A 13807-nucleotide genomic window follows, 5' to 3' on the forward strand; every position below is an offset into this window, starting at 1 on the left:
TTTCGCCCACCATAAACAGTCATTAATGAACATTCAGGCAACAAAGAACAAGTAGATCTCGCCAATCCATCCACTTCCAGCAGAAACTGCTCTGCTGGCATTTGAGATATTCAATTTTATGAACGCCCCACTCACCCGTTAGTTTGGAAAATAGGGTGATCGACTGTATTTTGAAATTTAAGCTCATCACATTGGGAGGAAAAAGTAAAAAGGTTTATTGACCCAAGACTGAAAATTTGAAATCCCCCTGGCATCCGATTTAGGGCAGTAAAAGTTTTTGAACTTAGAGGGATGCAAAAGCCTTTCCCCATCAGCTTTATTTAAGTCTCATCTGTATTTCAGTGAGAAGTCAACTTTACCAGCCCCTGGGCCGCCCAAGAGTTCGATTCAACTCCAGCTCCTGTGCTGGAGAATGAGAATTTCTCTTGGCCTGTGTATCACATTGGCAGAGGCCCGCCTGGACGCCGGCCCAAGCGGTGTCTCTTGCTGAATCTCGCTCACCCAAACAAGGACTGAGCTGTCTTTTCAAGCAAGATTTTTGTCTTACCGCAAAAACTCCTCCATGCTACTAAAAACCATGGCATGTGCGATTGCCCTGCACCAGAGAGATCAGCTGGTTTAAATGGGTCGGGGGGGGGGGGGGGCTGAGTCAGAGACCACCTCATGTTTAGGTTGCCAGTTCGAACCCAGCCCAGCCTGGGAGCTATTAGGAGTCCTGGTGACCCCTGTGAGAAAAGAGTTGGTATTAGGACTGTTTACTGGGCTTAAGATTAAGTGGTACCCCCTCCCCCCATTAGGGGTACACAGCATGCTGGCCAGGCAGTGGGGGGAGACCTCTTACCATCCACAGAAGGAGGATACAGGGTTCCTTTGGATGCTCAAACCCATGCTGCTCTCCACGGGTTTGTGGGGCATCAGAGCACCTTATGGAGGGGCTGTCGAGAGCTAACTCTCCCAAGAGGCAGGGAGGGGTTTTACAGATGGGGAAACTGAGGCACAGAGACATGGAGGCCAATATTTGGAGAAAGGCATCCACAATCACAGGCCAACCTGAGCACCTGTAATGAGTCAACAGGCATTCTGGGTGCTCAGCATTTGGGGGTGGAAGGCTTACAGCACTTCAAATTGGAGAGGAATGTTATTGCCACATGGAACTCGCACAAGAGACAGCCAGCCCTACTGTTCTAACCCACTAGGCCCCACCCCTCAGCCCAGAGAGACTCCTCCCACAGCCAGGTATCAAACCCAGGAGTCCCACCTCAATCCACAGACTATGGTGGTTTTGCCAAAGGCGGCTCATTCACCCCCTCAGCATGGCAGGAAAGACCCGGCGACACCAGGAGTCTGTGCAAATTCCTTTACTGACACCCAAACTGCACACAACGTTCACAAAAAGTGCTCTTCAGAAAAATTAGGCGGGGAGGGAGGGAATTAACTCAAGTCTCAACAGCCAGTTTCCCTTTGAACCGAGGAAGCTATGGGAGGGGGGGACTAGCCCCTCAAAAAAAGTTTTTTTTCTTTTTAAAAACTTAAAGATTTGTGTTCAGTCTCCCCTCGGGGTTCACATTCTTGGCTTCGATCAGCAGCGAGGAGAGGGGGAACCGGGTGGAGTTTGGGGTCTCTGTGCAGTACGAGGTAACTTGGGGATACGGGCAAGATGGACACCTACAGGAGAGAGGAAAGGTGGTCAGACTCTGAAACCGAAGCCCCTGTCAGGGGGGAGGGAGGGGGAAAGACCCCAGCACTCAGGAGAATGAGCCAAACTTAATCAAGTTCTGTTCCCCACTGTGATGGGGTGAGGCCAGATTGGATAGGCCAGTGCCCAGCCCAAGTCTGTATCTGATCTAAGCTACCGGCCCCCTCCATCACTTGGTGGCCAGCTGGGTTATTAGTGAGCAGAAGAGATCTGCTCACCCTGCCAGGCCAGTCTTTCCATATCAAGCCACTGGCCCCTGACGCCTTCCCCTCCCTCGCAGGGTCCTTACCAGCTGGCAGCTCTCTGCATCCCCTCACTATTATGCCAGCAGGGCTGGAGCAGGGTCCCCCCCAGGCTCGGGTGTTGAAGTCTGCAGAGAGAAACCCCAGGTTAGCGACTCCCCTGCCAGGCCTTCCTGCTTCCGAGGGTGGCCAACGAGCGGCCGCTGCTGTCGGGGTGAGAAGAGGACCCCAGGGCTGCGGGCAAGGGGCTGATTTGGGAGCCTGCTGGAGCCAGACTGCCCACCGTGATGCCACGCTTGATGGTCCAGAGCCTTCTGGTGGCAATGTGAGCCTAATGCAGGTTTGAGGATAGGCTGCCATCTGATCTCCTTTGGTCAGCGTGGCCATGCCACTCGCACCCTGTCTAACCCTGCAGACGCTGGCTAATGGGGCTTGCCATTCCTAGGGGCACCGTGCCAGGATGGTTGGCACATCGGGTTTCACCCAGTGCAGGTCCTGACTAGTTCTCTCCTCTCACTCTTCCACCTCCAACCACGCCCTACAGCCAGGGGGCACGGCGCCCACTGTACACACATGCCAGGTGGATCCAGGAAGCGCCAACTGCCGGGAGCTGCTCCCAGACAGAGTTGGGTGCCATGAGAATGCCCCACAATTAACTGGCTTTTGTACAGCTGCTTCCTGGCAGCACTAGATTTTGCCACGCTGTGGCACCAGGTTACGCCCCCAGTCCCCTGCCCAGAGCTGGGCGCTTACATCCACAAGCTGTCGCTGGATCTCAGGCAGTGGCTGGGAGGGACCCTCCGGAGCGGGGGCAGCCGGTTTGCTGGCTTCCACCGCTGGTTCCTGAGCGGTGGCCGGGGTGCTGGCAGCAGGGGTGTCCCCCCCAGCGGCGGAGCTCACAGCAGGCTGGTCTTTGGAGGCGGTAACGGTCGGCTAGGGTGGAGAGATCATACGGCATTTCATTCACCAGTGCGTCTTGTCTGAAGACCACCTTGCTGCCTGTAGGCCAGCCCAGCTGCTGCTGCGCCAGGTGAAACGGACCCAGGAGTTCAGGGAGGCAGCATGTAAGTGCTCTGGTTGGACTATGGGGCTACTGCCCCCTGCTGTTCTCTGGGGCGTAATGATCTGTCAGTGCTTGCAGCAAGAGACTTAAGAAGCTAGACTATGCGAGAGAGTTAGGTCAACGCAAGGCAGCTCACGTTTATCTAAATGTGGAACTGTCTACGCTTCAATATTGCTCCCGCCGACAGCCGCCTCATCCGCCAACCTAACTCCACCTCCACGAGCGGTGTCGTGTTAAGGCCGACGCAGTTAGGTCAATGCAGAACACTCCGCTGCTTATCAACTTATCAGGGCTGGAAAGGACCTCAGGAGGTATCTAGTCCAACCCCCTGCTCAAAGCAGGACCAACCCCAACTAAATCATCCCAGCCAGGGCTTTGTCAGGCCGGGCCTTAAAAAGCTCTAAGAATGGAGATTCCACCACCTCCCTAGGGAACCCGTTCCAGTGCTTCACCACCTCCTAGTGAAAAAGTGTTTCCTAATATCCAACCTAGACCTCCCCCACTGCAACTTGAGACCATCGCTCCTTGTTCTGTCATCTGCCACCACTGAGAACAGCCGAGCTCCATCCTCTTTGGAACCCACCTGCAGGTAGTTGAAGGCTGCTATCAAATCCCCCCTCATTCTTCTCTTCTGCAGACTAAACAATCCCAGTTCCCTCAGCCCCTCCTCGTAAGTCATGTGCTCCAGTCCCCTAATCATTTTTGTTGCCCTCCACTGGCCTCTCTCCAATTTGTCCACACCCCTTCTGTAGTGAGGGGACCAAAACTGGATGCAATACTCCAGGTGTGACCTCAGCAGTGCCGAACAGAGGGGAATGATCACTTCCCTCGAGCTGCTAGCAGTGCTCCTAATACAGCCCAATATGTCGTTAGCCTTCTTGGCAACAAGGGCACCCAGCTGATTCATATCCAGCTTCTCGTCCACTGTAACCCCCAGGTCCTTTTCTGCAGAATTGCTGCTTAGCCAGTCGGCCCCCAGCCTGTAGCAGTGCATGGGATTCTTCCTTCCTTAGCGCAGGGCTCAGCTGTTCTTGTTGAACCTCAAATTTCTTTTGGCCCAGTTCTCCAGTTTGTCTAGGTCACTCTGGACCCTATCCCTACCTTATGTCGACTGTTACTGGCTTTCAGGAGCCGTCCGTCAATGCAAGGCATTGACGGGACAAATTGATACGAGCTCTCCTGAAGAGGACATGCCCCACCAAGACGAGGAGCTAAGCTTAGAAATGCACGAGCAATGTAATTATTGCAGAGGCTCTATGCGGATATAAGTTAGGTCGACTTTAATTTTGTCAAAGAGCTCAAACCATGACGATTAGCTCAATGCAGTGGTCCCCAACGCGGTGCCCGTGGGCATCATGGCGCCCACTAGGGCATCTATGTGCGCCCACGTACTGTCCGGAGCATCTGCCAAAATCCCGCGCCAAGCAGCAGCAGCATCCAGAGGCATTGCTGGCAAAACGCCACTGATTTTCAGCAGCGACGCCTATTGATATTGCCGTTTCTTGGGGGCATTTTGGCAGATGCTTGCCCGCTGGCCAGTCCTTGGTGGCTTGTCCGCCAGACGAAAAAGGTTGGGGACCACTGGTGTAGCGCTACTTGCATGGGAAAGAAGTGCCAGATACTAAGGTGGCTGGACATGAAAGCCAGACAAATTGCTGTGGAAATTACAGCACCCAGGGCGGGGAACTAGCGATTGAATCCAACTTCCAAAGGGAAGTGGGACATTCTTGGCCTCTCAATGGCTTCAGATCCTGACCGGCCGGCCTTTCTGGGAAGACGCTTTAGTTCCTGGGCTCAGTACAGGATGAAGTTTAACGACTCACGATCCATATACCACGTCAGATAGATGATCCCTTCCAGCCTTAAAAATCTAAGTCGGGTGAACGCGGGCGCTTCAGAGCGCCCGTAGCTAAGGCCTTGGTTCAGTGCTGACTTGGGGGAGGGCACCACCCACTGAGTCACCCACACAGGAGCACAGGCCCAACCTTGTGTTAACTTCCTTGATCTGATAAGGCCACAGCCTAACAGCTGGTGGGGCTGCAGCCTACTGGAAAAAGGCTCTGGTGGCCTGTTCCCCGGCCAGGGTTATAAAGGCAGCCTGAGCCGTTGGGCTGAGGACGATTCTCCATCCCTGGAGAATTTAAATCGCCTCTGGCCTCAGATACGCTCTAGCTCAAGCTGGAGTTATGGGGCTTGCCGCAGAAGTTGCTGGGCAGCATTCTGCGGATGCAGGAGGTCAGAATTTCTCCCCTTTCCACCCTCCCGTCTCTCCCCAAACCGGAGTCCCAAGTACCAGGGCAGGCACACTTTTTGGCCTGAGGGCCGCATCAGGTTTCCGAAATTGTATGGAGAACTGGTTAGGGGAGGCTGTGCCTCCCCAAACAGCCAGGCATGGCCCAGCACCTGCCTCCCTATCTGACTCCCCCTGCTTCTTGCCCCCTGGGAACCCGTACCCCATCCCCACACACCCCCATTCCCTGTCCCCTGACAGCCCCCTGGGGACCCCTGCCCCATCCACACACACACGCTGTTCCCTGTCCTGTGACTGCCTCCAGAACCCCTGCCCCTGACTGCCCCCCACCCCACCCTGCCGACCCATCCGATCCCTCCTCTCATTCCTGACTTGCCCCTCTGGGATCCCTGCCCCCTAATTGCCCCCGGAACCCCTGCCCCTGACTGCCTCCCCGCTGCCCCATCCAACCCCTGCCTCCTTCCTGACTGCTCCCCTGGAACTCCTACCCCCCATTCAATCCCCCTGTTCCCCACCCTCTGACAGCCCCAACCCCTATCCACAACCCCATCCCCTGACCACCACCACCCCCCGCACTTCCCTGCCCTCTATCCAATGCCCCCTCTACTCCCTTCCCCCTTACCGTACTGCCTGGAGCACTGGTACCCAGAGCAGCAGGACAGGCAGTTGCACCGCCCGGCGGAAGCCAGTCACACCACGGCACAGCACACAGCACGAGGTCAGGCCACAGCTCTGCAGCTGTGCTGCCCTAGGAGCTCGAGCTGAGGCTGCAGGGGGGCGGGCCAGGGGCTAGCCTCCCAGGTAGGCACTCAGACTGGGCAGAAGGGTCCCACAAGCTGCATGTGGCCCGTGGGCCGTAGTTTGCCCACCTCTGCCCTAGTACCCAGGTACAGCCAAAACCCCTGAGCCATGTCTGACTGTGAGAGGGGCCAGTTTAGTGCCAGTCTTACCAGCCACACTAAGATCCCCACGTTTAAGACACCGAAGAGCTGGGATCTAAATAAGTCTTTGCACTTTTAACACTGGGGGTTCAAACTTCACTAGGTCCATCTCTCTCACGTACTTCTCTGCCCCCGCCCCACTTAAGCGCTACAGCTATTTTAAGGTGGGAGGGGAAACACCACCCCTATGAGGTCAGGCCAGTGCTACCATCTCCATATTAGATGAGGGAAACTGAGCCACATAGTAGCTAAGTGACATGCTCACAGTCACACACAACTGAGTACAGCAGGACTTGAATTTCAGTCTTCCAAGACTCTGGATGGGGTCCTAACCATTTGGAAATCCCAAGCAGCTTATTCCCATTAAGCTTAGGGTTATAGGCCCCCTACCCCATTACAGCTTTCAGTTGCTCAGAGATCCTCTCTCACCTGTTGCGATCGGTGGCCTAGATTCTGGATCCCCCTGCTTAACTGCCTCCTCTGATGCCTATCCCAAAATGCCCTGCAGGGCCACTCAACCCACTATTTCCCCATATGGCAGGCGTGTGTACACAAACACACACACACACACACCAGTTGCCCTGAGTTCCCCTGTCTGAGAAAGGGGTCGAGTGGCCATGGTTTTAGGTACCGAGTACCTGCCAACAAGGAAGTGCCCACCCCAGCTCTCACCTCTGCTGCCGCCGGCCGGGTGCCAGCTGTTTGCTGCCGTCTGCGCTGGAAGTAGGGCCGGTTACGCTGGCGCTGGGGTTCGGGACGGATGCCGTCTGCTGGGCCTTGCACCACTTTGGTCTCACCGTCACCTCCTTCAGTGGTGGGTTGTTGTGGTGGGCGGGGGCGGAAGGGTCTGGATCGGGTACGGGGGAGTGAAGAGGGTTACGAGCCAGCCTCTGCAGGGCCACAAAGTCTAACCTGCTTTGGCTGGACTCCCAGAGAACCTTTTACTAGCACCACTACTCCGTGCCGAGAATGTGAATGTGTGACTGGCAACCTGAGCCCTCTGAATTAGCCAGACTTCCATTGTATCCATGGAGCAGCAGCTTGCCTGGAGCTGGGAATGGGACCCAGGTGTCCTGGCTGAAAGTGTCTCATTCCTGCTGATGGAAAACTGGGTTTTGATTAAATGAAGGTTTGACAAAAATATTGATAATAGTTTCCCTCGAAACTGACTGCTCAGAAGCCCAAGAGTTCCCAGTTCCACAATATTTCAATTCCTGAAATGTCACAGCTGCGCCTCGTGGGAATCGTAGCTTGGCTGCATTGTGTGTCCATTCCCCTCTATGGTCTGACTCCTTGAACTCCATCTCCCATAATGCACCGCCCACTCAAAAAGCAAGTCCATGGTGCATCATGGGAACTGTAGTTTGGGAGTGTGTGTCTCATGCTCCTGTTCAGACTAGAAATCCCAAGATGTGCCATGGTCTTGCTTCTTGGTGAGGCAATGCATCATGGGAAAAGAGATGGTCCAGGCATCTTGATCACAACTCCATCTCCCATGATGCATTGCATTGCCTCAGAGGTGGCCAGGGTGCATCATGGGAGTTGTAGTCTGACCAGGAGAACAGGTGCGTGAGGCACCAGAACTACAGTTCCCATGATACACCATAGCAACATTTCAGAATTAAAATATTTCTGTTCCCCCCCCCCACCCCGAAGATGCAAAATGTTCAGTTGAGTCATTTTCTAACCAGTTCTTGTCCTGATTCAAGCAAGTCTCTCAGTCACCGGGAATTCATTCACTTCACACATCCAGACCCAAGGTTTCAGCTACCCATACTATCCGGGGGAGGGAGGGGCGTAACTAGCAGGGTGCCTCAGGCACCATCGACACAAGTTGTGCCACTGACTATGACAAAGTAATACAACCCTCCTAGTCTGGACGCAGTTATAGTGGTATAAAGGTACTTCCCTCTAGACAAGTATAGTCACCTTTAGAGCAAAGTCACACACACACACACCCCCAATCAAAAGTTATATCCTAGTAGAAACCCTACACAGGTAGCAAGTGGTGCTAAGTGAAGACAAAGGCCTAGAGCTGTTGGGAAACCTATGCCAGTGGTCCCCAACCTTTTCGTCTGGCGGGCGCCAGATGAAGGACTGTGGCGGCAGTTGAGCATCTGCTGAAATGCCGCCAAAATCCAGTGGCGATGCCTCTGGATGACGCCGCTAGTCCACTGAAATGCCGCCGAATTTTGGCAGATGCTTGACTGCCGGCCAGGCCGTGGGAGCCCATGGACGCCGCGTTAGGGACCCCTGCCCTATTCCCTAGAAGGCTCCCAGATACAACCAGTAGGGTACATGCAGCTCTAGCATGAAGATCCCACATCAATTACACTGGTATTGATGCCTCCACAGCTAGGCCAATGACTAGCCTCACGATTAGTGGGGGGCCAGCATTTGTGAGAATTACTTCCCATAGACTAGAGGTCTCTTTTCCAGTGCAGCTTTAGCTATTGCTCCCTGAAAAGGGGGAGATATCTGGCTCACCTTCCATTATGCAAAGCCAAATTTAACCCACAGCTTCCAAGAGACCATCGTTTTAGTGCAACAGGGCGAACCTCAGTTCCCAGTGTCCAAACAGCAGCTACATGCACGATGGGAGATGGCGCTTTCAGATTGCTGGTCCCAAATCACTGCTTGGGATACTTGCAGATACCCATCTGTTAATCCCGGTCTAGCCCGGGGAGGCTAGACAATTTCCTGTTACCGTTTTCCAGCCCAGCCATCATTATTCCAAGCCGCTTTTCTCCCGAGCCTCGCTGCTTTCAACTGCGCGAAGGCAGGAATCAAGCTTTGATGAACCCTTCTAGCAAGATCACCTGCTAGGACAGCGTGGAAGGGGACAGTAACTGGGTGTTCTGCTCCTGCTATGGTGGCCCCACAAACAAAGGTTTCCATTTCCCCACTGGAGCAGAGATTCGGGATGAGATTTGGTTCCTTAACCCCCAATGAAAAGGGGGTTTTCGAGTCCCACCTTTGACAATCCTTACCCTTAATTTAGGAGGCAGATGGATTGCACAGGCCTGGTTTACAGCCAGTTGGGAGACTGGCCCAGTTGAGACCTCAAAGCAAAAATCGGGTCACTGGCAGCTGTGGGGAAGGGACCAATAGCACAGCAAGCTAGTGAGGGATCCTTCCCCGTATTCAGCACCAAGGCGCACCCTCCCATCCACATTCCTGCTCTGCGGTGGGACGTCCCACTAGCCAGAGGAAACTGGCCTCTGCACGCTTACCTGCGGTACCTGGGCCGGAAGCGAGGGGCTGGAGCTCTCTCCCCAGCCTGGGCTGGCGGTTGCTGGTCTCCCTCTGGCTGGGTGGCATCTTTAGGTTCTGCCCCTTCTGTGCCCTATGGCAAACATAACTCTGATGACAATCTTGTGATTAGGGTGACCAGATGTCCCGATTTTATAGGGACAGTCCCGATTTTTGGGTCTCTCTTATATAGGCTCCTATTACCCCCCACTCTCTGTCCCGATTTTACACACTTGCTGACTGGTCACCCTACTTGTGACGGATCTGCCTCTAAGAAGGCAGACGAGCTATGCTAGTGTCTGGGAACTCTGCCATCTTACAGGCCCGAATACTACCCCACCGGGCCTGGGATCAGCTAGCAGAGACCAGGCTGCTTCCCCCTCACCTGCACCGGCTGGGCTTGCTGCTGGACTGGAGGCCGGGGCCCACGCACAAATCTCCGGCGGAAGAAGAACGGCAGAGGGCGCCTCCTGCGGGGCGGCTGCTGCATGGCGTCGTCGGCTCTCTCCCCCTCGCTGACCGGCTGGGCGGCCCCTTCCACCCTGGTGGCGTCCTGCGGCGGCAGCTGGGCCTGCCGGGGCCTGGGGATGAATCTGCGGAAGCGCCGGCGGTTGGGGGCGTAGCGGCTGCCTTTCACCGGCACGCCGCCCGGGCCGGTGACATTGGCCGCCTCGGCGCCCTGCAGCAGATGTGAGGAGATAAGCCCTGAGCCGGGGGGGGGGGAACAACCCCCCTGCCTTGCCCCCAATCTTTGCCAGCTCCCCTGCACGCATTGGCCTGGCCTTCCTGCCTCACCTTCTCTCCTTCCACAACATCGAATTCCACAGTTTCCCCATCGCCGACGCTGCGCAGGAACTTCCGAGGGTTGTTCCTTTTGATGGCTGTCTGGAGGCGGCAGCAGAGAGAAGAGATTGGGGGGCCGGGGTCAGCTTGCCCCAGGAGATGGGTGAATTTGAAGCTACATCCCATGGTCCCTGAGACTGATGAGAAGCAACGGCTCCTCCTGCCCAGCTCTTCACGTGGAGAGCAACCCGATCCAGGAACAAGACCATCTCCATGCTCCCAGTTAGGGCCAAGCCGTTGCTTGCCCCACGGTGCTAGAACAGGAGCGGGCAAACTTTTTGGCCTGATGGCCCTACCTGGTTTTGGAAATTGTATGGAGGGCCGGTTAGGGGAGGGGGTCCTGGCCTGGCTCCCACCTCCCATCTGCGCCCCCCACCATCACCACAGGGGTCTTGCCCCAACCACACCCTGCTCCCTGTCCTGACTGCCCCCTGCCACCCCATCCAATCTCCCTCCTTCCTGACTGCCCCCCCCAGGACACCTGCTTGCATTCAACCCCCTATTCCTCCCCCCAACCACTCCAACTCCTTTCTACAGCCCCGCCCCCTGACCACCTCCCCTGCTCCCTTACCATGCTGCCTGGAGCACAAGTGGCTGGTGGCACTACAAGGTCAAGTCCCGCCAAAACTTGAGTGGCCCATAAGGGTCACTCCCACCTGGAAACTGATGGCACTACCCCAGTTCCGCCTCCTCGCCCTGCACTCCCTCAACCCTGGCAGAGCAGAATTGCAGCTGCTGGGCTCCAGCTGCCTCAGAGACTCACAGGCTCACGAGCCACTCGGGGCTATAATTCGAGTGATCAGAGAGGTGGAGCTCCATTATCCCCAGGTGCACCCGGCAAATGCTGCTTCTCAGAGAGCAGGCCCAGGAACAGAATGAGAGCCCGGGAGATAGCTGTGCTCGGTCGAGGGCCTGGGGAAGGCCCGGCAGGTAGCTGACATGCCAGGTGCCAACCAGCTCCCGCAACCGACGAGAACCACTTCCTGGAACTGACCCAAGCTCTTACCTGGTGCACAAAAACATCCTCCTTGGTGTCGTTCCTGCAGGGATGGAGAGAGTTTGAGTGATCCCGGCTCCATGCCTGGCACAGTAACATAGCCCATACACAAGTCACCAGACAAGGCCCTGCATAATCCTGCCTCTCCCTCGGTTAGGGCCCACCATCCCTGTGCTTTCAGATTTCAGTTGCCAAGCTTCCCCCCCCACCCCACAATCCCCATACCCTCCTGTTCCCTGCTCGAGCAAGGCACTGGATCAGGAGGGAGTTTACAGCGCTAGGCAGCATCTGTCAAAGCCTCCAGGTGCAGAGACAGCACCACGATGGATGCATGAAAGGTCTCCATCTCTGCACCTAAAACGGAGGCCGACCCAGCTAAGTCGCTCAGGGCTGTGAGAAAGGTCACACCTCGGGGTGGCACAGCACTTGCACGTTTGAGGCAACGGCCCAGGTGGAGCGTGGCAGATCCCAGCAGCATCAGGAGCTCAGCGCGTCCGAACACCCAGCAGAGGGCATTGTGTCGCAGGCAATGGGAGCGTGACAGAAGTACTCAATTATATCTTGGCTGAGCAGGGCTACCTGGGGAGGTGGCAAGTGGGGCACCAGACCCCGGGCAACACATGGGCCCCCTATGAGAATAGTATTCTATAGTATTGCAACTTTTTTTATGGAAGGGGCCCCCAAAATTGCTTTGCCCCAGGCCCCCTGAATCCTCTGGATGGCCCTGTGGCTGAGTTCCTAAACCTCACACCCCACTTATTATACACCCCAGCAGAAACTGAAACCCAAATCCTCAGCTGGGGGGGGCGGGGTTCATATTGATGCCAGCTGAGGATCTGTCCACAAAGGCAATTTGCCAAGGTCAAATTGGGGTCTAAGCCCAGCTGAGATACTGCCACTTGTGGCAGGTTAATACAGAATCTTTGCAGGTCAGGGATCAAAGCAAGGACTTAAGCAAATAAAGAAACACCCAGTCTTCAAGCAGAAGAATATCAGCCAAGAGGAAACACTGCCCTGCCCCCAGCATTTCCATGAGGTGCAAACACTGGTCATTTCGCTTCCGAGAGAAGAATTGCACTGCTGATTTTGAACAAATCCCGAATAGCGAGGTGTTTAAAGAACCGTCCCCTGCACCCCATTCTGGCTCCACAGCCCGGATTCTTGGAGTGTTTTTGACCTTGTAGGACTACAGCTGGTTTAGCCTAACCCGTAAAAAGCATTGGGGATATCAAGGCTCATCTTCGCTGGATGCCTCTGTGGAGGACCACATTAGGATCTCAACTGTCAGAAAGCCCAGCGCCTTTGAGTTTCCCTCCCAAGATAACTTGTTTATGCACAGAATGCTTACGTTTTCATATAGACACCAAGAAAGCGACTGCAGTTTGATTAATTCTTAGGAAAAAAGAATTTCTAGTGAAAGATGTTTTTAAAAAGCCTTTTGGGTCTTCATACTCTTCCAGTTCCAATCAAGTCAAAGTGCCGACCATTTTAAAAGGCAGCACTAGCCACAAAAATCTGTTAACTCAGCAGTTCCGTCTATCCACCCTGTGACAACTGTATTTTACTTGCCTGTCAAAAGTAGGGTGACCAGATAGCAAATGTGAAAAATTGGGACGGGGGGGGGTAATAGAAACCTATATAGGAAAAAGTCCCAAATATCAGGGTTGTCCCTATAAAATCAGGACATCTGGTCACCCTAGTCAAAAGAACTCCCCCTGGTCAAACACGATTTTCAAAGTCTGGCCACTATTGGTCGAAAGCAGGTCTATTTCAGTTTTCATTTTGTCATTCAGGTACACACAGGTTAATTTAAAAAAGCTGACCCCCAGTTCCAATTCAGCACTGTCCCTCAGGTATTCACACATCAAAGGGGAACAGGAGTCACTCCGTGTCAACGGTGGTGGGAAGGAACTTGCAGGGCGGAGCAGACGCGGCACTAGAGCATGTCGGAGGACCACCAAAGTAGGACTCACAGTTGAGAAGCCCGAGGGGTCTCCTAAGCTCTGCGGTTTGCTCGGCAAAAGATGGTTACCGCTGTCTCAGCTCTGCTTGAGAAAGCCTGATCCCCACCCCACCGAGTCTTCTCCCCGCCAGCGAGCCCCCCAGCCTCAGCCCCGATGAGTCCCAACAGGCTAAGCAGGGGGTGGAGAGCTCACCTGTTAATAAATCCGTAGCCGTTGCGAACATTGAACCATTTAACTGTGCCCAGCACCTGCGTTGCTGCAGGTTGTTTCCCAGGAAAGAAAGTTGAGAGGTTACAGGTCAGTCACCTGCCTCCCTCAGCCGGCAGCCCATCCGGCTGGGCTGCTGATGGGGTAGGCAGAGAAGCACCTCTGTATAAGCCCTAGAAGTCTAGGGTGCTCCAGCCCCAAGGCAGAAACCCCATACTACTCACCCCCAGTCAGGGTCAGCCCTCCCAATACACATCCCACGCCACCCTCCCCTTCACATCTCTTCCCCCCCACTCCCGTGGCCCACCGAGTTCATAGATGCCGATTACAAGACCAGGCAGGACCACTGAT

General features: G+C 54.9%; 1 protein-coding gene across 1 annotated transcript; it reads right to left on the reverse strand.

Annotated features, from left to right (window-relative positions):
- Positions 1 to 1263: 1263 nt before the first annotated feature.
- On the reverse strand, positions 1264 to 11443 carry YBX2 (Y-box binding protein 2). The gene is made up of 8 exons (XM_030548142.1): positions 11295 to 11443; positions 10241 to 10330; positions 9831 to 10124; positions 9427 to 9539; positions 6866 to 7040; positions 2692 to 2871; positions 1986 to 2066; positions 1264 to 1665 (listed from the first exon to the last, which is right to left on the reverse strand). The coding sequence occupies exons 1-7, from the start codon at positions 11382 to 11384 to the stop codon at positions 2016 to 2018; spliced, it is 993 nt and encodes a 330-aa protein (XP_030404002.1). The 5' UTR covers positions 11385 to 11443; the 3' UTR covers positions 1264 to 1665; positions 1986 to 2015.
- Positions 11444 to 13807: the final 2364 nt, after the last annotated feature.

This window comes from Gopherus evgoodei, unplaced genomic scaffold (genome assembly GCF_007399415.2).
Source record: "Gopherus evgoodei ecotype Sinaloan lineage unplaced genomic scaffold, rGopEvg1_v1.p scaffold_86_arrow_ctg1, whole genome shotgun sequence".
NCBI classification, from domain to species: domain Eukaryota; kingdom Metazoa; phylum Chordata; order Testudines; family Testudinidae; genus Gopherus; species Gopherus evgoodei.